This window comes from Parasteatoda tepidariorum, chromosome 2, assembly GCF_043381705.1.
Source record: "Parasteatoda tepidariorum isolate YZ-2023 chromosome 2, CAS_Ptep_4.0, whole genome shotgun sequence".
In the NCBI taxonomy this organism is placed as follows: Eukaryota; Metazoa; Arthropoda; class Arachnida; order Araneae; family Theridiidae; genus Parasteatoda; species Parasteatoda tepidariorum.
Window position 1 is genome coordinate 67,740,732 of NC_092205.1, and position 25,652 is coordinate 67,766,383.

At 28.9% G+C, this 25,652-nt stretch overlaps 1 protein-coding gene across 1 annotated transcript in view; it reads right to left on the reverse strand.

Annotated features, from left to right (window-relative positions):
* Positions 1-16,714, reverse strand: part of LOC107440064 (syntaxin-binding protein 5) — a 141,291-nt gene extending 124,577 nt beyond the window's left edge. Inside the window, exon 1 of the mRNA XM_071188519.1 lies at positions 16,286-16,714. Coding sequence (XP_071044620.1) covers positions 16,286-16,465 — 180 coding nt within the window. The 5' untranslated portion in view covers positions 16,466-16,714. The remainder of the gene's footprint in view (positions 1-16,285) is intronic.
* Between the last annotated feature and the right edge of the window lie 8,938 nt (positions 16,715-25,652).

The following is a 25,652-nucleotide window of genomic DNA, read 5'->3' on the forward strand; positions in this document are numbered from 1 at the left end:
ACATACTGCGCCAAATTCAAAATAGAAAATTTAAAAACTCATTTACTTAATGTAACAAGTAACGCTAGAACAAAAAAAAAAACAATTCAAGAAAGCAAAGGAGAAAGGTCGTAAGACAATTTCAAAATTTTTTCTAACTTTCTAAATACAATTAGTTACTCAGCATTCCCGGAACAGCCCGTTACTGCCCAAGGGGGTCTAAGAGATTAAGGCTCTACAATTTAAAGACAAGCATGACTGTGGCAATATGGTCAGCACTGCGCACAAGCCGCCTTTACTACCCAGACAAGATAAGTTGGCGTCAAGTTGTCACCGGGGATCGAATCCCAATTTTTCACAATGACAGTTTAATGCCTTAACCATTGATCCATCACGGTTCTTTTAAATATTATTAATATATATAAATATTACTATTACAACTAATAGTATTTTATTGAAAGTTGTTTAATATTTGCAAACAGAAAATTTTTTAAATAAAAGCAAATGGAAATTAATTGAACCACTGAGCGAACCGAATTCCCCAAGGGTATGGTCTTTTTGCTGTCACTGTACTGCTAAGCCACTGCGCCGCAAATGAAGTGAAGATTTAACTAACGTATAAAGTAAGCTTAAATTTTCAAATAGCTACGTTTTTTTTCTTTCTGAATTGGCTGGCTTGTGCGTTTAAATTCCACAATTTAACTCCACAATTATTTCTTTTTAAATATTCTTTTTGATTACATAACAAAATGTATTATTATGAATAGAGAAAAACAAATATTGAAAATTTATCGAAAAACATTTTATATAACAGTAATTATAATCAATAATACTCCTCCATATTAATTCTATCAGCGTAAAAGGTGCATGACGACAAATAAATATGCAATATATTTAACATAAAATAAATTCAAGAACAACAGAACTGAGAAGAGTTAAAATATTTGAATCAAATCTTAATTTAATTAGAAAGTTCAAAAGAGTTTCGTCTAGAATAGTTGTTAAGCAAAAAAACATCCAATCATTAAATGGAATCAAAATTAAATTAATAACCAAACGATTTCAGAAAACTCGTTAAAAATAATAAAAGAAAGTGATAAAGGTCATAATCTGACTAAAAGTCAAGCTTATTTTTGCAGAAGGGCGTTAGCATACGTGGAATCTTTTCTAGTCTTTATAAGAGATTTTTCTAAATATTTTAAGTAGAAGTAAATTTTATTTTTCTCCATTTATTTTTGATTTAACTAATGTGATTTCAAATGATTTTTACTAATATGCACAAATGCAAACGATACCATATGCAAACGAACTAAAAATTAAATAAAAGGTGTGATGCTCTGGAAAAACTAAGCAAAAATTACTTATATTGTTTCTTTTCTACTACTTTAAAAATTGTTAGAATATCCGGGTTGGCATCCATGCTTTAAGTCGATAAGTATCACTGTTTTGCCGCACATAGAACAAAAAATACACGAGTAGCTCTTTGTAGGTGAAAATTTTAAATTAAATACTCATCTGGGTTTTAGGGTAATTAATATCAGTACTCTACACTAACTACAATTTTTATCCTTACTTTTCTAGAATGAGTGGGAAACAGCTTGAGAGGATGGGCAAGGATAATTTTTTTTTACTAATTATATTTAGAGAACAGAAACTTTCGAACTCAAAGTCTTCAGAGTATAAGTTAAAGTAGAATGAGTTTTTTTTAATTATTAAGGTAAAAAAAAAACGGATAACCTCATTTAGGCCAGAGAAGGCGAATTTTTCTATCACTCATTTAAATGCAGTTACTAGAAAAGTTAGAACAGCTGATATCTCATTTGTTTACAACTACGTCAGTTACTCTGGTATCAGTAACATTTCGACATTTTCTCTTATCTCTCTTCACCATAAACTAATACAATAGAGTGAGACTTAAATGTTAGTATTTTATCAAACAACAATTTACAAGAAAGTTGTAACAACGCTTAAAAACAAAATTTTAAATAGTTAATAATTATATAACACAATAGTAAAACTTTATATTCTTTAAATATTTAAATAAATAATGTCATTTAGCAAGCCGTTAAAAAACATTGCGTTTCAAAAGTAAAATATGTAACAAAACAATCAACAATTTTTATAATATTTCTAAAAGAGAAAACTAAAGAAAAAATATGAATTTCAAAACGATTATTTTATATTTTTATATCTTTTAAAGAAGTTCCAGTTATTTTAATGCATGTTTAAATTGATTTGATATTTTTAAACCATGAAAAAATTTACTTAGATATTAATACAGTGTTTTAAGTCACTAATTAATATAACGAATTAATTAATATTAACTATTAGTCCAATATAAATATTTTAAATAAATATTTTTTTAATGAAAATAAATAATTTAGATATTAATACTACGAACGTGCAAGATAAAAAAGAAAAATCCCTCGAATGCATCGGGGTAGTTAAACCCATATTCGGATTAAAAAGGTCTGTGGGTAACAAATGACGAATCAAAACAATATAGTATGGTGATACATCATTGGTGACTTTTCGGATATTTGATTAAACAACTTAGAATATAATGGCTACAATACGGGGAACCATCCTATAGATTTACTGAACGTTGTGTTTTTACTTAAATTACAATGAAATCGTAAAAAGCTTTTGGGTTAATTTATACTATGACCTTTCAAATTAAAAAAAAAAATATTGTATCCCATTATAACGAAATATTCTTATCTCTTGTAATAAGAGGCCATAATAGGCCTTTAATAAAAAGATGTATTCCGCATATTAAAGATGCATCTATACACAGAGCTTCCATATTAGGATTTTACAAAAAACTGTTTTGTTTTTTTTTTTAATAAAAAAAGAAGTCCTGCCTACCTATTTTTTCAGAATTTTTTTTAAAACTTCCAATCTTGAATCCTTAATGAGATTGCATTGCAGAATTTGGTTCTTAGAAGTTAATTCTGCAATACTATCTAATTAAGCATGCTATCTTTTTCTTAAGAACTTTCATTAGGGACTTTCCCAGCTATCTCATTAAGGACTCTCTTTAAAAAGCTTTTTTTAAGGAGAAAAAAACAGAAAACTACTATAACCTAGATTTTTCCTGCTTTTAAGAAAAAATTGAAAATCTTTGGAGCTTTCTCTTTTTTTTCATAAGTTTTTAAATTCCCTGTATATTTCCGAATTTTCAGGTGCCATGACAATCCTGATCTAACATGAATATTAAATATTTTGTAACTATTTATAACTTATTGTGTTGTAATGTAACCATTTCCTGGGAGGTTTAAGATTGCTAAGCTGTTATTTTTATTTTTTCATCCAATTTTTATTTTGGGTTACATAAAAAATTTAAAATACTCAATTAAATATTTCTAATATTTTTTATTGTTTAATCACAGTAAAATTCTGAGTTTATTAGAATAAAATTTAAATTTAAATCGTTTTGCTCGATGATAGTTGCAACTTAATACACCAATTTGTTTTTTAAATTTGTTTTCAACTTTCGATTACTATAAAACTAGATAAATGTTTTTAGCTAGATTGTTTAGCAATATTGTTTAGTTATAAAATGGTTCAGTTGTGAGTATATATATATATATTTNCGAGCGCAGTGAGCCATGGTTCACGGCGTGAACCAACATAGGATTGCATAGCAATTCTCGGGGGTTGGCGAGCGTTAGCGAGCAGGAGGCGGAGCCTCCTAGTATATATATATTTCTTTTATGCGGCACCATAAATTTTGGTATTTCTTTTTATATTGGCAACACTATAGTTATCATTCATTTTGTTAGTTTGTCTTAAGTAACAATTTAAGTAGTGTTGAATAGTTAGTGATATGTTAAGTGTTTATTTAAAAAAATTTAGTTTTTTTTATTGAAATAAAAATTTAGTTACTAAGCAATTATTTAGGTTTATTTTTTAATCTTTCTGAAATGTCCTTAGAAATTTTGAACATAAACGGTGTGTGTACTGCCATACGAACTATTGGTGATGGAGCTTAACTTTTTCGCACAATAGCAAATATATTATAAAATACTCCTCAAGTATATATGGCGATTTGAAAATGAACCAGTATATATTTAAATAAAGACAGGCTGCTGTATAGTGGCCAAGGAGTTGATCTCATACCAGTCAGGTCCCAGGTTCAAATCCCGTTCCAAGCATGGATGTAATTTCTCTCTCTACGTTCTATTTGTCCTTGTGTTGAATCTGTCCTTGTCCCACGAAAAAAAGAGACAATACCACCAGTTAAGTACCACGAGACCATATGTTGCTAAAAAGTGGTGGGCATTTTAAATAAAAAATATGAAAATGTACCAACATAACGGTAAACAAAAGTTGCAGTAACTCGAAGGTGACGTCACTGAAAGCAAAGAATATATCACAGAAAGTAGAAACGGGTTTAACTTTAACGGGGCTAAAATGTTTCGAACCAAGAAGTGATTTGTGTGATTCAATAACAGATTTTAAACTAAAATTCAATGCATGAAGAATTTTGACAAGATCGCAGATATCTCTTGAAAATATCTCTTGAGATAAGTACTTCCACTCAGGCAACAACTAGATGAAAAAATTTGGTTTTGTTAAAAACCAATTAAGATGTTCAGAAGAGGAGTTGAAGAATTTCAATATAGTTGAGCTGCGCAGTCACTTGGTTACCATTAAAGTTTATATTTTGTACACGATAATTTTGAAAGGTGAACAAGCTGGTCCTTTGTTAAAGGTGGCTGGCTGTTAATAGATAAAATAATTTTTTTAAAATTATATCTCGGCCCACTATGGTGAACCTTGCCTCATATACACAAACATTGTGCCTTCATTCATTAAAAAACATTCTTAAACACACACACACACAAAAAACCTTGTGCAGGCCTTCATATAAAAAAAAAAACATCGCGCTTGGATTATATAAAGAGACTACGTGTAACTTCATACTTGATTCAGGAGTCCCTTTGTGTTCTGTATTGGGTTCAAAATTACAAGGCTACGGAGTTGAACATAGGCATAAACCCAAAATTGGGTCGGCTGTTCAACGACGGTTATAAAATATAAAGAAACTTTTCGCGCCTTCTTATAAAGAAACTTTTGGTACCTTCATAAAAAGAAACTTATCTTGCCTTCATATAAAGAAGCTATTCGTGCTTTCGTGTAAAGAAACTTTTCGTGACTTTGTATAAAGAAACTTTTCGTGCCTTTGTATAAAGAAACTTTTCGTGCCTTTGTATAAAGAAACTTTTCGTGCCTTTGTATAAAGAAACTTTTCGTGCCTTTGTATAAAGAAACTTTTCGTGCCTTTGTATAAAGAAACTTTTCGTGCCTTTGTATAAAGAAACTTTTCGTGCCTTTGTATAAAGAAACTTTTCGTGCCTTTGTATAAAGAAACTTTTCGTGCCTTTGTATAAAGAAACTTTTCGTGCCTTTGTATAAAGAAACTTTTCGTGCCTTTGTATAAAGAAACTTTTCGTGCCTTTGTATAAAGAAACTTTTCGTGCCTTTGTATAAAGAAACTTTTCGTGCCTTTGTATAAAGAAACTTTTCGTGCCTTTGTATAAAGAAACTTTTCGTGCCTTTGTATAAAGAAACTTTTCGTGCCTTTGTATAAAGAAACTTTTCGTGCCTTTGTATAAAGAAACTTTTCGTGCCTTTGTATAAAGAAACTTTTCGTGCCTTTGTATAAAGAAACTTTTCGTGCCTTTGTATAAAGAAACTTTTCGTGTCTTTGTATAAAGAAACTTTTCGTGCCTTTGTATAAAGAAACTTCTCGTGCCTTTGTATAAAGAAAATTTTCGTGCCTTTGCATAAAGAAACTCTTCGTGCCTTCATATAACGAAGCTATTCGTACCTTCATGTAAAGAAACTTTTCGTCCCTTTGTATAAAGAAACTGTTCCTGCCGTCAAATAAAGAAACTTTTCGTGCCTTCATATAAAGAAACTTTTCGTGTCTCCCTATAAAGATTTTAGTACTTTCATACGAAGAAAGTTCGTGTAATTTCATACAAAAACAATTTTTTAAACATTAATCAAACATGCTTAGCGTAACAAAACTAGAACATTGTGTCAAACAGTCTTTACACGTAACATAAAAATCTAACTAGTCTGACGTAATTCCTATTACTTTCTGTTATGCAAAGATTTCATTTAGTTCTGTCACGTAGAGCTTAATCTTAATTATCTATGTTGACTGTGCTGTTCCCAATCTGACTTACTTAAATTCTTCCTTTAAAACAAACAAGGCGCCAACGGATTACTATTGACATAACACTCAATCTACTCTTTAATTAGAAAACTGGGAGCTCTGTTCTGGAAAAAACAGAAAGAAAAGAAGTATTCATCTATGTAAACTTTAAAGAAAACTTTTCCCCTATCAAGATTAGATATTAGATTTTGTTGTGTATTTCATTTTCTCTGTCTGTGCCCTGCTAATTTCCGCCAAGTTTTGAGAACGAGTTTCAAAGAAGTTGTAAAATGGTATGGCCTTTTTATTGTTAAAAGTTGGCAACGGAAAATTGATGAGTTCTTTTCTATGCAAGAAAAGAATGCTTCGCCTTTATTCTTTTAGAGAAATACTGTTCTTGTAATGATACAATTGCGCTCGTTTAAAGGAGAGTTATAAAAATTAAGACTTATTTTTTAATGCATTTTTTCCCTAAAAATAATAGCTACTCTTTGTAAAAGCATTTTCAACAAAAATATATTTTTAATTTTTTTAAGAAATTATTAGGTTTTTGAAATATTTAGATAATTTATTACCAAAAACTCTTATTCAAAATCTTAAAGAGATTCTAATTGTTACATTCTTTTCTCTAAGAGGATTGCGTTAAATGTAGAATATAAAAGTAAGAACCCAGCTCTGCTATACTGAACAACGTAATTCATATTACTATAGATGACAAACTCTAACTAGTATTATAAACTGAGTCTAAAATATAAATAAAATTTAAAAAAAATTAAAACAGAAAAAATTTGCAAACGTAATTGAGGTTTTTTAGAACTAAGAAATTACGTATAAAAGCTTCGATAATATTAAATAAATAATCCAAAGAAACTAAAGTGATAAGGTAATACCTGATTAGAAACATCATTCGCCTAAATATATAAAACGGAAATAACAGTCGACATGTTTCAAGAGTTTAAAAACAGATGCCCATTTTCAAGACTTGCCAGACGTAAATGAGAAGAAATCAAAGTGATTTTTAAAAAAAATTAAATCTTATTTTTAAAAAATTCGAAAGTAAATCCTTAATTTAAAAAAAGGAAGATTTAAGGAACACAATAGATTCGTCTGTTATCAAGAATACGATAAATCATCAATGGCTGCACATTAGTGGAATCATTGGCAGAAATTGAATTTCGACAATGACAAAATTATTTCCACATCAGCTCATCTTAATGCCCTAGAATCTTGTTTTATTCATATGAATGCAGATTCATTTATTAACGACATAAGTTCTTCACCACTTCTCCAAAGCGCATAGAAATGTATTTTACCCTGATTCGCCTCTCTCGGCCACTGTGGTATTACTTGTTCTATTTTTCCTCTTTTTTTTCTCTCAGCTTCTGTGTTTTTTTTCCTACTTCTTCTCAACTTTACTTTTTCCATTTTCGTTGACAACTTAGCGTTTTATATTTCAAATCACTTTTGTTTCTTCTCATTCACACCTGGAAGTTCTCGAAAATGGGAGCCCGTTTTTGTTCGCTTGGAACAGGTGACCTGTTATTTCCTATTTCTATATTTCTAAAGCGAATCTTCTTGAAGTCTTTAATCAGGTAACACTATACCAATAGATATAAATTTAAATATAAGTTAAACTAAAAAAAAAGTCAAATAGTCGGGGGGAAATGTTTCTTCCATTTTTTGAAAAGAAAAAAACATGATACTTAATATTTGAAATGTAACTTTTCTGGAATAAATAGAATATATTTTTTAAAAAAAATATGACTGTACATTACAATTCAAAACAACCAGAACTAGAGCTGCCTATCTTTAGCAAACTTATAGAAAATTTATTACAAAGTAACTACTGCAAAGCTCCTCGAAAACATAAGATTTACTAATAACAACCGTTTTTTTATTTGAAATGTAAGAAAAAAACTTGTTCAATGATTTAATTTTTTATTAAATTTTTTAAAATTTTTTATTTTGTGTTTTATTAGGTTATAAAAAATTAATAAAAAATAATAATTAACACGTAGCACCAACAACGTATCAACTTAATTTTTTTTAAATAAATGCGCATAGTACTAAAATATGAGTAAAAAAAAATAGAAATAAATTATTTAAAGATTAAAAAATGTTTACGTTAAGAATGAAAAATGCATGTCAAGCTTCTCACCGTATAAAATGCCTGAAAATTATCGGCGTAACAGATACATTAACTTTCGCACATCATTCTTTTATATGAAAAAGAAAAAATCAATTTCTCAACATTGAATAAAATAAAAAAATATTAAAAAAATAATTAAATAAAGAAATAAATATTAAACAAAGCCATTGTTTAAAATTAAAATCCAAATGACAAATAATACAGTATGTAAAAGAGAAAATAATGCTTAATTTTACTTCAGATTTTATAAAGTTTATGCACTCAACTACGGTTTTTCACTTAAAATAAGAGAATTGGTTCACTATAGATTTCAATGAGTCAACTGAAAACGGCGTTTCAAAAACTCATGCCTTGCAGACAAACTTAAGGGTCAATCTTAAGAACAACCAGAATACTTATTTAAAAATTTTTAACACAATTTCTTGAGAATATAATACCAGATATGATTTCGATAGAGTAAAAGCTTTATCTCTCATATATTTCAAAATACAGTGAAACTTTCAGGAAAGATCATCTCTGTATAGCGACAACCTCTATTCACCATCACTTTCGGGAGGCACGGAATATTTTGCATAGACTATGTTGAAGAAAATATTTAAGAGAGACCATCAAAACCTCTTGCAGTGATCAGGCAAACCTCCATACCAAATGCGGAAAAGGTAAAATAAGGAAACACGAAAAAATATCGAATAAAAATATTAACAGAACAAATAAGCAGATTCAAAATTGTTTAAAATATTTGTGAGCCACTCTTATTTAGAGAGATCACTTTGATGATAGCTAAAATAAGAACAAAAATCTTTTGTTGAAGTCACAGTGAGACGATGTTATCAATGATTTATTTTTAAGAGTTGAAAGTTAAATTAGATAGGTAGGTGGTTTATTAACGTTGCTCTAGAGCTGCACAATGGGATATTGGCGATAATCTGGGAAACATCCCCGAGGATGATCCGAAGCCATGTCATCGGAATTTTGATCCTCTGCAGAAGGGATGACTCCTCTGCTTTGTTAGCTCGACGATCTGCGTGCGAAGTCGAGCATTTTAAGTAGAACAGTTTAACGAGGACCGATACCGCGCTCCCTCGATGCCTACGCAGGGTGATCAAAGTGGTCACCCACCCGCTTACTGACAGCATTCAGAAATGCTTGACTTCTGTGTTCTACTGGGAACCATGTCTTTACGATCCGTCCACTGCGGGCCAAATTCAATTACAAAAAAAAGTTATTTTCGAAAAAACTAAGCATCTCAAACAAATAAACATCTTCTCATTTTTTAAAGCAAACTAATTTTTCAGATAAACAATTAAATACAAACTTAAATATAAACATAATTGTTTATTTATTTAAAATAGTTACAACATAATTGGTAAATTTGTTTTTACACATGATTATATCAGAAGGGGTCATTTTATATTGACAATCTTATTCTTCTATGCCAACACAAGTGGCTTTTCCGCACTAAGAAAATGACACTGAGTAAAACTAAAATCGCTTACTAAAAATCATGTCCTTCGATAATATTTTAAAGTCAATTAGGTAACCCCTAAGAGCAACCAACCTCCATTAACGACAATTTTAGATAGTGGAACAGATAGTGGTTTCACTATTCTCTTGAAAAATAAATAGTAATAATTAATATATCTGAAAAAATAAAAATTAATGAAAGTTTTTCTTAGGACTCAAACTTAGAAGGCAATAATAAAAAATTTTTGAGAATCGACATATGATATAGAACTGTAATATATTTTTTTAAAACATAAATTCACAAATTTTTTAGTACTAGTAGAAACTATATGTTATTAATGTTATTTATCCACGAGAAATGCATTAAATCTTTAGCATAGGTTAGGGGCAAACTTTTAAACTTTGAACTTTGAGACTCACAATAAACTTTGAACTTAAAACTATAAATCAGAGGTTCGATAACAGTTCATATCTATTCGTTCAGACATTTAACAAAACTTATATAATTGATTAAGGTTAGCTGGAATAGTGAAAACTGATTTTTTTAAAACTTAAATATTTAAAAAAATGAATAAAAATCAAAATTTTGCTTGAAATTTAAATTATCACAATTGAAAAAAATAATTATAAAATGTCAGTTGTAAGCATATTTCTTTGACAATTTTTAAAGAATGATATAGACCTACATTATTTCCAACCAAAAAAAAAAAATAATAATAATAAACATTAATAACATACGTTCTTAAAATTCAAAAATGCTAAATAATTCAAATATTTTAAGGTCTTAGATTGCTGCATTCATATTGAATGTCTATAGAATCTGTAAAATTTCTGAATAAAAAATGGAATTTTATTATGTAGGACACATAATCAATTTTAGTTGTAGAAATTTATTTACCAATTTTAAATTAAAATAGATTAATAATTTGAGAAATTAAGTAAAATTAGAAAATTAGTTTTTAAAGGCTTTTACCCTCTTTTTTTTTGTTTTTATATTCTTATTGTTTTCACTTATAAACGGTAATAGGGAGATTTTCTCTGACGTATGTATCGAAAATACGTAGGGTGTTCAAAATCCACCATCCTTTAATATATTTTATCCATGCACATATACAGGGGTCTGACTAGAAGAAATTTGGGACCACAAAATATCTTTTCATAAAAACGGACCCCTCACAAATTTGTTTATCTTCATTATTGTTTTGTTAATCGAATAAACCCTTCCCGGAGGGGGGGGGGGAAGACGGTTCGAGACAAACTAAGTTTTCTATTCCAAATTTAGTAGTTTAAGAAAATATTTCTACTTTTACAAACATCATGTGCACATTCTTATTAATAATAAATCACATTTTTTTTATAAATAAAAAATTGATCAATTTATTTTATTCATAAAATTAATTAATAGAATATTATGTAAATAAAAATTAATTTCGGGCAATTTTTTTAATATAATATTATAAATTTAAGAATCGTTTAAGTTTACTTAATGCGTAACACATTAAAAGTGATACATTACTAAGTTGTGTTATTTAAAATATGTCAATTAAAATTATTAAAAGTGTGAATGATTTTGTTTCCATTGTTCGTCCGAAACGAATATTCCGTGTTGAGTAGTATAGGCTGAATACCAAATAGCGGGACCCTATTTGCACAAATTCACAAAAGCAGGAACCTGGCTGAAAGAATGTGACTTAACGCTTATTTTATCTTCACAAATTATGAATAGTTTTTACACTATTCATAATTAGTCAACACAAAATGTCTGGACAGACCCCTGATATATTATATATATATATATATATATACAGTACCGCTCAAAAGTATCAGTACACCTAGAAACTTGTAAAAAAATGGCAAAATTCAAAGTGTCATAACTTCTTTAAAAATGATCAAAAATGCTTCTGCTTTAGCTCATTTTGAAGCTTAAAATCTCTACTTTTATGTACTCTAATTGTTTTTAATTAATATATTTTGCAACTATGTACAATTACACTCTAAACAATCATAGAAAATTGTATTAATTTTTTGTGAAGTTTGACGCTATGTACGGGCACAAAGGGGTTAGATATTGTTAATTTTTATTATACCATTGAAAAATTTGGATTTTTAGTTTTCATTTAAAAAAAAAATTCCAAAAAAATATATTTTTTGACGAAGTTATTGTCAAATTAAAAAAAAGGTTTTTTTCAGAATTTAATGATTTTTCAGCAATTATAATGAATTTTAGTGTAATGATGTGTAGTGAATTTTAGTGTAATGAATTTTAGTGTAATGAAATTTAGTGTTCAGCAATTATGATATGATATGAAAATTTTTTAATTGAAATAAATTAAAATTTAATATTTCTCGATAATATTATTTCATAATTTATTATAACAATTTTAACTTTTCTTTGGAAAATATAATAATGAATCAACGTTTACAATTTAATATTTTGAAATTTATTTTTTCGTATTTTTCTCAGAAAAAATTTTAAAACAAAAATGTAATATTGAAAAAATATTTTACATCATATTTTGCTTTCTTCAAAATATCCTCCCCGCGCTTTTATAACTGCAGCACACACTCGAGGCATCCGATCAATCAGCTTTTTTAATGTTATCTTGTCTATTTTTCGCCACTGCTCTTGAAGGACTTTCCACATATGATTTATGCTGGTTAATCACACGAAATCCGAATTAATCGCACGAATTACCGAAAGTAGGAGGACGAACCTAAATAGTTTCTGTGCGGAATTCATTATAATTGCTGAAAAATCATTAAATTCTGAAAAAAAAACCTTTTTTTTTAATTTGACAATAACTTTGTCAAAAAACATGTTTTTTGGGAATTTGTTTTCTAAATGAAAGCTAAAAATCCAAATTTTTCAATGGTATAATAAAAATTAACAATATCTAACCCCTTTGTGCCCGTACATCGCGTCAAACTTCACAAAAAATTAATACAATTTTCTATGATTGTTTAGAGTGTAATTGTACATAGTTGCAAAATATATTAATTAAAAACAATTAGAGTACATAAAAGTAGAGATTTTAAGCTTCAAAATGAGCTAAAGCAGAAGCATTTTTGATCATTTTTAAAGAAGTTATGACACTTTGAATTTTGCCATTTTTTTATAAGTTTCTAGGTGTACTGATACTTTTGAGCGGTACTGTATATATATATATATATATTGATCGTTCTTAAGGGTTACTTTAATCGACTTCAAAATTTTATCGAAGGTACAATTTTTCGCAAGCGATTTGTTTAAGATGCTTAGTTTTTTCTTCCAAAATAATTTTTTTTTCTAATTTAGCTTATTTGACTCTCAAAAAAGCAGAAAAGTTAAAGAGCGATTCAAAGAAACGTCTCCATACTTTTTCAGATAATCAAACTGGTCTTGACATTTTTATTCCATCTCCACTAATGAATCAAGAAGTCCGTGATGGCGTTTTTATTTCTTTCTCGTTTAAAAATTAATTTACGACCCCAAATATGCCTATTTTTTCAATACATTTCCGACGAAAAAAAATATGAATATATTCCTACATCTATGGAAAACTTATAATTTTAATGCCTATAAAATAATTTTAGTACTACAAATTTTAAACTTTCTATTGAAAACAATATTTATAATTACTTTATAGATGCATTTCAATTTATATTTTGTATTCATTTTACATTCGTAAGTAAAAGTTATTTTTATTTTGAACTTACGCTTAAAATCATGATCTCTTGATCATTAAGTAAACTATACATTTAATTAACTCATATGTAGGTACCAGCATGTTTTTGAAACAATTGAAATAATCCAAGACTTATAAAGTACATTTTTAAGAAAGTTCAGGGAAAAATTCGGGAACTAGGCATACTCTAATAATACTAGAGTAATTGTTTAAGAGTTATTTTTTTTATAAATTAAATATTACATATGTTAGAAACAGTCAAGTGTAAATACTATTAAATTTACTTCCTTTAAAGAATCTCTTAATCTTTAAATTCTTTTAACACACTTGTTACAAAGGCTCAGTAAGATAGAGCTTTTTTTTCTTTTTAAATAAAACCCGCTATTTTTACGACACTTAAGTATTCCAGTAATATTTCCTTTTTACAATATCGTCTGCTTTCGTTTACTCAAGTTTACATAACTATTTACGTAAGTTACGTCAAGTTTACATAACTATTTATGTAATGTTAGAGTGCATAGTGCAACTTGTGTTTGACGCATAATCTTCCAACCTCTACATTCAACTAAAATTCATTTTATTACTTAAACAAAATAAAGAAAATATTTTTTATACTGAAAAAGCCATAGTTATCTAAAAATCCAAAAAAAAAGTTTCTTGGAACTGAGTGGCAGTTAAAAAACTTATAAATTCCGAGGTTTAAAGAGCCATTCCGCGCATCTTCCGCTATTCACCTAAACTCTCATAGCAGTTAACAGTGCTATTTTCAAAGCAATTTTTTTTTTTTTGAATATTAAAATACTAATATTTTGCAAAGAACTATTTCAAATGTAAACTTATTTTTTCAAATATTCTAAATTATTTTAACATGTCTTTACACAAAGCATTACTTTACTGCAAACTATTCTCGATCCCTTACTCAAAATAATCAATATATTTTAAAGATAATTTTCCACTTTTTACCAAAATCATCATTTTACCGTTTTGTTAAATTTAAAATAGGCTGTTAAGACTAATAGTAATGACATAAAAACTTACTGATTTGGTTTTACTTAAAATAGATGAAAACCATATAATTCATTTTCATTCCTTAATTTCAGAAAATCATTTTATAAACAATATTTCAGTTTGGTTAGAGATTCTACTTATTGCGGTGGAAAATAATCAAATTTTAGTTATAGAATTTATAAAACAATAGAATTTATAGAATAATAGAATTCACAGATTAATAATAGAATCAAATTCTTTATATTCTTCTGATTAAAATTTTTTTCCAGAAAATTAAATAAATATTGTACAAATTTCTAAAACATTTTTATTTTCAATATATTTTTATAAGAAAGAACTAATAATTAAAACAGTAACTCTTTTTTTCTTGTTTTATTTCAATTTTTTTCCCTACTACTCCGAAATGTGATCAGTGTGGAAAATTTCATCTGGTCAAATCTGGGTTTAAAAAAAAAAGGGTGAAATTACTTTCGAATGTAGCATAAAATGACGAATTAGAATGTTGAAAGCAATATTTTTCACTACATAATATGCGGCAAAATATAGGCAACGTAATAAATGATTAAAAAAAATTTTTTTTTTGACTATTAGATTTGTTTCGCTAAGTTAATGTCAAGAAAGACAAGACTTAATTTACTAATTTTTAAACTTTATATTTTCAATAAGTATAAACTAAATGTTATAAGCTAGACTCAAACTTGTATTAGACTTTTCATTTATAAGAAATCGAAATATATTAATATTCTTTGCATTTGGTTAAAAATATACATGTAAAAATTATTTTATAGATAAGTTACTCATTTTATAAATTTATTTAATTAGATTAATTTCATAAGTTTCTCTGTAGAAAGAAATTTACACTTTAGAAAGATTAAATTTTTATTTAAGAAGATTTATTTAAGTTCATGAATATATTAGTTAAAAAAGTCAAAACAAATATCTTCTGCAAATATGCATATGGAAATAAAACTTCAAAATATTTTTTTTCTAAACTGTCCTGTCATTAAAAAGTTTTTTTTAGATGTAATTATGACACAAGAAGAAAATTTAAATACAACGTTTTGAACAATAGATTGATTTTATTTTAAATTTCATTTAAAAAGAATAGTAAAATACGGATATAATTCTTCACAAACATTTATCCTCCTGATGCAGAAAAGTTCCTTTTCTTTAATAAAAAAAATGGAAAGAGCTGACAGAAACGTTAAGTTTTTACGAATTCAAATTCTATATGTGATCATAAAATATTATTCTAGAACATTTATACAAATATTTTTTTAAAGCAATTGAAAAGAATTAAAACAAAAACACGCGTGGAGATTGTTTTAATAATTAAATATATTAAACAATAAAAAATTTGTTTTAATAAAACTTTCAATGTGATATTTTAATTTTTCTCTTTAACTTCCTCAGTACATTTAGAAATTATCTAATTAAGATTCCATTGTAGCATTTTTTTTACACAGAATACAATCAAATAAGAACATTTTTCTTTTTATATAAAGAACAGAAATACTTTTAAAGCAATCACCGGCGCGTGTCAACTAAACGAACGATAAAATCATAAATATAATATTGTCCAACTTCCGCAACAAATAGAATTTTCCTCACACGCTTCGTAATGTTTTGTTTATATCCTATTGTATATACAGCAGTAAAACTCTCAGTGTCTTTCTCTTATCAGTCTAATTTCTACCTCTACATATTCTACCTTCCGTTCCGGCAGTGGCGAACGTCAACCACAACAAAACCGAAACTTCGCCACTGGGTCAGGTGTTAGGGGGAGGATTTAAAAAAAAAACTAAACTAGTGGTAGGAGGATTTTATACTAATTTATAATTATTTCTTTACCTTAGCTAGTCTGAAGTGCTCAGCTTTTAATTGCTCTTGCACATTGTCGATTTCAGCGGCGGTCGGCGCTGTGTCTGGCGCAGTGTCCAACGTCGTATGGTGATCAGATTTATCCTTCTGGGACTGGTAACCGGACGAGCCGGGTCTCAGTCCATCGAGGACCCCTTTCAGTCGCTTCATGTCCCAGCTTTTATTTGTCCCGAATGTATTTTATCAAACGCACATTTTGCTTTAAAACAGCACGGTAGCTCTGCTAAGAGAACTCTCGGAGAAAAGCGAACTTGCCTGTACAACATTGAGAGAATTGCAGTGTGGGGAATGCTGGGAAGGCGGTTGCCCGGATCAATCAATACTAGAACACGTGACTACTCCACCGCCACAGGTGCAGCCGCCTCTTCCTGCAGCAGCAGCAACGTCACCATTGTACAGGGTTGCCGACTCGCCTATTTTGGCGATTTGCCTGCCAATATCCCTATCTTCGCTGTCTTCCGAACTTCACCGCATTGTGACGGAAAAGGGGTAGTTTTGTCTTTCCTGCTTTACTCCGCATGCCTTTAGACTTCATATAAAACTTTTTTGTCCCCGCTAACTTTCACTCCATCAACTCTTTTATTTTTCTACGCGATCTCTGGATTAAAATATGGATGACCAACTCGCGGTATGTGTGCCACATTGAGGCACGGGGAGACTTATTGAAATAATTAAAAGAATAATAATAATCGAATGTTTCAAATTATTCATTTTTATTTTATACGTAATCGAACTGACTAAACCTTTAACCCTCTCACGCAGCATTTTTTTAAACATATTTTACATACTTTTTTTCATTATTTTGTATTAATTTAGGTCAAAATAAGTGAAAAATATTATATTTAGCATTTATTTAATTTATGGTTGTGAAATAAAACATGAAACACCGGGTAAAATTTTCACTTATTAGCAGGTATTTAGATCTAAGAGAAACAGTTAATCGCTACTAAAATATCTTTAATTTACAAAATCAATTATTGATAAATTTTTAAATATGAATGAAAAAAAGCTTTTTTCATTACTTTGTATTAATTTAGGTCAAAATAAGTGAAAAATATTATATTTAGCAATTAATTAATTTATGTTTGTGAAATACTGCATGAAACACCGGGTCAAATTTTCATTTATTAGCAGGTAGTTAGATCTAACAGAAACAGTTAATCGTTACTAAAATATCTTTTTAATTTACAAAATAAATTATTAAGTATTTTTTAATATGAATGAAAAGAAGTTTTTCTCAAACACTGTTTTTAGATTTTAGTAAAAATATAATTCAGATATTCTAACGGATATTTTTTTAGTAACTAACTGTTCGACTGTTTTTTATAATTAAAAAATTCCAAAATATAATTTTGCTTGTAACTAGAGCGTTAGAAAAAAATATATAAAATGGAACACTGGTGTCACATGTGAGTCAAAGGGAAAATGGTCCAAGGCAGCAATACAAGCGGCACTTTTTCATCACTCTTATTGTAGTTAAAAAGTAATGTAATAAGTATTATAGTTAATTTTTATAATTAATTAGTAATAAATATAGTAATAAATTTTCACTAAATATAAATAGTGTCTTTTTTTACTTAATATAAAATAAAATTATCTCTTTGTATGAAAAAAAGAAAACTTGAATCTTAGGGGTAGGAGTAAACTTGAATTACTTCCAGATCCTTAAGGGTTAATAATGCTTCTTAACAATAAAACATAAGTTTGTATTTTTGATTCATTTATTACATTATTTTTTAAAATATCCACTACTAAAAACTTCAGGGAAAAACTAGGTGCTATTTTTGTGGAAAAATTTCATAATCAGCCCACATATGAGTTTTTATTTTCCATTTTTTTAGTATGTTATTAAGAGCCAGATGTAGAGTGCAATATCATTATTATCATTATTATTTAGATTTTTGCATTCTTCAAAAAATAATAATAATAATAATTTTACCACCCCTGGCTTAAACCTTTAAAATTCCATCTCTCCACATTTTAATGCTGTCTTACTGTTTTTAGTGGCTCAAACTTTTTTTTATAGTTAATTAAAATAAATTTAAAGATTAATTAATTCAAGAAAAATATGTTCCATTTTCAGTAAATGAATGTTATTTCAATGAAACTATATAAATTTATGTAGCATTAAATTTTTGACTAAATTAATTGTATGCAAATTCCTTCATTATAAAATGCAAAATTAAGTAATAAAAGGTAACTAAGAACTGCTATTAAAACGAAGAAATCAAGTTTTTATTACATAAAACATTTCTTTTTGAAGAAAAAAAAAACTTCATTCAGTTAAAGGAAACATAATGATATACCGCTAAATAAAAGTTAAATATTGAATTGTGTTAAGAAAATGCAAAGGCAATGTACAACTTTTTTCGACCTTCCATAATTTATCTCTAATGCATCTAAGAATTTTGAATTTTTTTTTCTGTAGATCAATTTTAGCTCTGAATCCACTTACCGTCGGGCTAACCAAAAGAGGTTTTCGTGATTTTCCTCTTCATGTAACGCAAATAGGGGCTAATTTTATCAAAGAGATCTCTACGAAATGTAGTTTGTCCCAATTCTTGATCCAAGAGTTCCGTTGTCTTCTGGACTTGGTTCAAAACTACAGGGCTATGATCATAAACGGTCTGTTGATAGTCGTAAGCTCAAGATTGGATCGGCTGTTTAACACCGGTTATAATATAAAATTAAAAACGAAAGAAATTTTTTATCATTTTTATCATACTTATATTAGTTTTACTCTCGACATTACAATTCGCAGTCCTGGGGCTTAATCTCGTTTAGTTATTAATTAGTTTTTGGTACACATAAGTAAACTGGCAATTAATAAAGTAAAGTGAATTATGGTTTTAGTTCAAATGAAGACTAAAATGAACTGCTGTAAACGTTGAATATGGTAATCAGGGTAGCATATTTCTTAATTAACGAATTTAATCCTTTTATTAGTATTTGAAAAGCGCGATGGGAAATACTAACGCAATTTTTTATGAATGCATGTCCTTTTCATAATTTATTCAATACATTGTTATTCGAAAAATTTAGCAAATTTCAAAAAATTATTTAAAAAAAATTGGTTAAATGGAAATTCCTAACAAAAATGAAGTTCCTTAATAAAGGTTAAATAAAGTTTCTAATGTAAAACAGCTTGAGACACACTCATCATGAAAATCAATCCTTCTGGAATCTAACGTTGCTTTCTCAGTAACAGATTCCTGGCACAGTTTTAAAAAATGTTCATTGGAAGAAATTAGTTTAGAAAAAAGTAAATTCATAAGCAATAAAAAATATGTATACATGACTAATAAGGTGAAAAATCTATGAATGAATTCTAATAAAACAATTATGATATTTCATGATTATTTAGAAAAAATCATAAAAAGTGCTATAGAAAACGGACGGGCCGGGTTAGCCTGGTTTTCAGGGCCCTGGACTCAGGTTTGTGAGAATGATGATTCGAATTCAACCGACCGAAGACTCCCCGGGTAGTAAATGTTGATGCTTGCACATTTAATCTGTCGGGTCACTAAGTCCTCCATGTTCCTATAACAAATTATGCCTTTGGGGGTACTGGATTGGAGATTGTTCGTTCTCTGGTTCAGGTCAAAATTACGATCTGTGGATGAATGAATGTGTCAGCCCTATAAACGGGTGTGACGTATGGGTGTGGCAGAAGTCGAATTCTTGGTCATAGATGGAGCCACTGGAAAACAAGAACAATTACACCCCTTCTGCCTTAATGGCCGAAGACAACAATAGCAAAACGGATTTTTAGTAAAGATGGTTAATATGTTTAAGTAAGTTGAGTTTGTTTAAAACTGCGCACATAATTTTCAATTTTTATTTTTGAACTATAGATTCCCTGATCCAAATGTCTTTAAAAATAAAGCTTTCACTAAATGTATTTCAAGTGATCATGAAATTGCAGAGGAATTTTTCTCAATCATCTATTTTTCCTGTATTCTTGTCAAATTTTAAACTATGTGTTTTAAAAGTTGCAAAAAATGACTTCATGAAATTCAGAATACTATGTATACTTTAGTTATCTTGACCATGTAATACGGAAATTAAAAAATAAACAATATTTAGATTTTAAATTATAACTAAAAAATAGTAATAAAAGAGATCAATGCAAATTGATACTTTAAGTGATTTTTATATTCGTTAAATTCTAACACAAACTGCTAAGTGCTGTATTAAAAACCAAAATTTTTTTAAAATTTTTTTTAAAAATTAAATGTAATATTGATGTAATATTTTTAGTATTATTAAAAATTAGAAAAACTTTTTTATATTTAAACATTTTTTAAAAACATTTTTATAAGATTTCAGTATTCTACTTAAATAATGAAAACTCGCAAAGAAGTCATAAAATGCTTGTTTTTAATTAATTTTCTAAATTAGAAAAATATCTCTGGTATCCCTTAAATAACTGTTAAAATTTTTAAAGAATATTTAAAGCATTTTTTTTTTTTGAAATCTTACAAATGCGAAAGTTATATTTATCAGATGTCAAAGAGGATATACTGTCTAAAATATGTTGTCTTTTGAAAGAAAAGATTCACAACAAAAACTTCTTCCCTTATTTAACTATTTACTCAGTTAACTGACTTTATGTCTTAAAAGTCTTTTTTTTTACAATATAAAAACCAAAACTAATTTATTGCTTATAGTTCTATTTAGTTAAGATAAGAAAGAACCATTATTATCTACGAATGATGGTAAAATAAATCATAGAAGCTTATAGTTTTCACTGTGTTCATATTGTCTTAGAAAAAGCATAATTTTTCATAACTTACTTAGCTAAAAAAATAAAAGAATTGAGGCAAAGAAAATTTTAAAAATATGTGGCATGTATTTCGAAAAATAGCATCATTTCTTGACAAACGTTTTGAAGTGTAGCCAAAATGGCTCACAAACTGAGCTAAAAATTTGAAAACATCACTTTTTCCAAATTTATATAACCATTTTTGAAATGAAATAAATGTAACTATTAGGCTTAAATAAATATCTTCTTTTGAAAAGTTGTAACAAGTTTGTGTAAATCTTGAAAATGTAGATAAGCAAAAGAGTACAATTCGAATAAAAAGGCTAGAAGATCAGAACAAAATTGACTCTGATGAAATTACAAGCTAATATTGCTTCTTTAAAGTACAGTATATTCTCGATATCTAGAACTTCGATATCTCGAAAGAACTTGTTGTGTCCAAAAATATTTCTCCCCTTTACATTACATATTCACCTAATGTTAATTTGAATTCGTATGTTGAAGGGTTTCTTTTCAAAACCTTGGTTAATTTAATTTTAATCGAAACAGAAAATAATTTTTTTCAAAAAAATAATCACAATGTAAGTTTATTGAAACCAATTCTTTTCTAATTAATGTGTAATTAATTTTGTCTTACTTTTAAAAATAAAATTGTTGTATTGTTGTATTTAAACCTATATCCAACTATCATTACATACATATTTAATAGAATTTATTCTTATGTTTTGAGACTCTACTTTTTATGGTAATATTTTAGAATATATTTTTCCACTTTTTGGAACATATTTAGTTCTGAACTTGTAATCTCGAAAACTCGCTATCTCGAAATTTTTTTTTATCGTCCCTACAACTTTGAGATATCGACGGTATACTGTAGTAGTAACAATTGCAATAGCTAATTTGTATTAATTTGGGCAACATTTATATTTTTTCTGTTCTTTCTTTTATTTAGCACTACGCGTCTCAATTTTTTTAATTGTTTCCTTGGAACTTTGCCATAAATTCTTGATTAATGATTTTTTTTTTTAAATTAAAGATTTTTCTTTTAAAATAGTAATTAAAAAGTTTTTTGTTATGGTTTAAGTGCATTACTTTTTCATTATAGATTTGTGTCGTAGATTCTTAAAAATTTCTGAATATCATGTATTGAACAGATTAAAATGAAGTGAAAATAACATTTACTTCATAATTTTAAGTAAAAAATATGTTTTGAATAATTAAACATAAAAATACAGCATTTTATTAGATTATTTAAAGGGTAACTATTTTCAAAATGTTCGAATTTGCATGTTCGGTTGATTCATTTCATTCAGTCATAGGTTCATATCTCAACGTGATAGTAAATTTCAACCAAGTTCAGCCTTAGGTTGGTTTATTTAGCACTATAGCAGTATCACTAAAATTCGTTTAATACAATCTGCAAATAAATGACCTTCATAGCTAAGCTGTCTCGCCTAATCTCAAATGTTTTGTTGCGTGGAAGTGGCGAGTTCGTATACCGCAGTAAAACTGAACTGATCCTTGTGATAACCTTCCTAATTTGATATATCTGTTCTTATATCTATATTCCTGTCTTATCTGCTATCAGCTATTTATGTTATCTTAAGAGTTTATAAGCTGTCTCTGTGACGAACACATAAGGCAAATGACGATGAGATGGAAGGTTTCAGGTACGTGTCCCGATGTCACATTAGAAAATCATCACTTATAAGTGAGTAGAGTAGTAGTAATTAATTAAAATGAGAAAAACAACATGCAATATTAGAAACTAAACTCCTAACGTCACCTCAGAAATTCCACACCATCTAGATTTAGTGTGTTTCGACCATATAAACATTCCAGACAAGCATACATCATAGAAGCACTTAATTAAACCAAGACCTGCATTAAAATGCTAGATTTAAAATAGAAATTTCGTGTTCGTTGCATGAGCGTGAAATGTGAAGTTAAGAAACAATTGCGAAGACACTTAGAACATGAGTGTTTAAGTTATTGTCTTGCAGATGTTTGGTCAATTCTGATTTTTATCATTGTTTAAGTTTGTAAAAGTAGGTAAGTACTTTATTTACGTCACATTAGAGCTGTATTGGGAAATATCCCTAAGAATGATCCATCACAATTTCGATCTTTTGTAGAGGGGATGTCTCCCGCTTTGGTAGCCCGACGACCTGCACGCGAAGCAGAATACTTTACTATACAATACAGGGTAACAAAAAAGTATAGGGATCACTTTTGTGGCTATCTACCACTAAAGTTTTAAAACCTTTTTACATATATAGCTTACTGATCTAAAGCTCTGCTATTCGACTTTCATTTGCAATACTATTTCATAAAATCACAAAAATGCCTTTGAAGAAATTTGACAAAAAGCTAATTGGTCAAGTACAAGCATTTTTAGAACTTCGCTGGTGCCACAGGATTATACAAACCCATTTTAAAAAGAAAGGTATTGCGATTTCACTCAGCCATATCAGTCGCATCAAGAATTCAAAACTCGGATCGATGCAAAATGATGCAAAACCAAAAAGAAGTGGACGGCCAAGCAAATTGATCAAAACTGGATCCACCAACACTGGCAAGCATGGCTAAAGCTCTTAACGTGAGTCAGCAAGTTGTAAGCCATCAACTAAGACAAAAGTTGAAGAAAAAGTGCCATAAAAATCCTAAATGTCATCATTTAAGTGAGAGATCGGTGCAGATTAGGAGACAACGTTCATGGCCCCTCTACAAGCTTCTCCGTAAGGACAGATGGTGAAAGTTCATTACAACTGATAAAGCTTGGATCTATCTATCTGATACCAATTCTAAATCTAAAGTTCAATATCTTAGACGCGGGCAGAACAGGCGAGACTTGACACCATCAACCACGGTGCTTCATCCCAAAGGCGTAATGGTTTGGATGGGCATATCCGCCCATGGTGTGACCAAACCTCGATTTGTGAAACCTGGGGCCAAAATAAATTCTGAATATTATATACAGAAGATATTAAAGCCGATTCTTAAGGATGATTACTGCAGATTGTACCCTAATGGTGATGCTGTGTTCCATCAGGACTCTGCCCCATCGCATGCATCTAAGGTCACCCAGAAATTCCTAACAGATCAGCAAGTGAAATTCCTGAGACCAGAACAATGGATTCCAAACAGTCCTGATGCTTCACCATGCGACTATTTCCTATGGGGACATCTGAAAAACAAACTGAATAAGCGAAGAATTTCTACATTGAGAGGCCTTCAAAGAGCTATTAGAGAAGAGGTGAAGAAAATCCCCCAGGAAATCATTTTGCGGGTTTTAAAATCCTGGCCGAAGCGTTGTAGACAAATCTATTATGCCGTAGGTCGACATATTGAGAAGCATCGCAGAATTTATGTAATAAATTTTGGAAATATAAACATTCAAAAATGATCCCTATATTTTTTTGTTACCCTGTAGAACTGTTTAACGCAAACCAGCACCGCTCACTGACCGCAGCTAGTAATGCTTGAATCGGTGCTCTACCGGGAACCATTTAATTTTTTAAACACTTAATAACTAAATTAGTATCACAGTTTGACAATAACTTTGGAACAATCTTAAGGCCTGAAACTTCGCAGTTGTGACAATGTTTCTTTAAATCTTTTTTAATATCTTAACTCTCAGGCAGTTGAAAATACTTTAAGCAAGTTTTGTTAAACACTTCATAACTAAATTAGTGTTGTGGTTTTGGAGTAACTGAGGAACAAGCCTAAAGCCTTCAATTTCCTTCAATCTCTTTTTCATGTTTTCATTTTCTGGCAGTTGGAAATATTTTTTTAGTATGTAAATATTAATCCGGTTTGCAAATGTAACTACTAAGTTTAAGAAGTCTCTAAAAGGGAGAAAAAATCGGATAACATAGGATAAAAAAATTTTATAAGAAAAGGCTGAAATCGCCAAATCTGCAGCCGAATCGTTGCAGGTAAACATTGACTACTGTCAGATGCATTTCATCACAAAATTGGCGATCAACTTGAACGAGATCGAATTTAAAGAGCGCTTTCTTTAGATTTCTTTCAAGCATTTTTCAAAATCCACTTCTGAGCAACGTCCGGCATTTTTATTGCGTATTATGTGGAGATCGAACTCTTTTCTCCAATAGTGGGACATTTCCGGGCATTTTTTTCTTTTCTTTCTATTTTCACTCTTTTAGCCGACTTCGAATTCCTCCCACTTTATCGTTCCTGTTCAAGATTCCATATCGTTCTTTATTTTCTTCTTCCTTTTATTCTTAGAATTTTTACGACTGCTAATAGAAAAAGTAGCGGGATTTCATGACAGGATAATGCCCTTCTGATGGAAATTCAATGCAGGGATATTTATATTGATGGCGGGGACAATAAAACCTTCTTCAAGCCCTACACTACCCTTTGTCCTAATTTTCCAGGATACGGTAATATCATAAGGAATAACTGAATCCTTATTTTATTTTCAAAAAATCGGACACTATTGATATTTCTGTATTAAATTTAAAAAAAATGTTTATTTTAATATTAACAACTTAAAAAAAAATATTAATAAAGTTTTAATAGATGGAACACTCACTTTACTTTGAG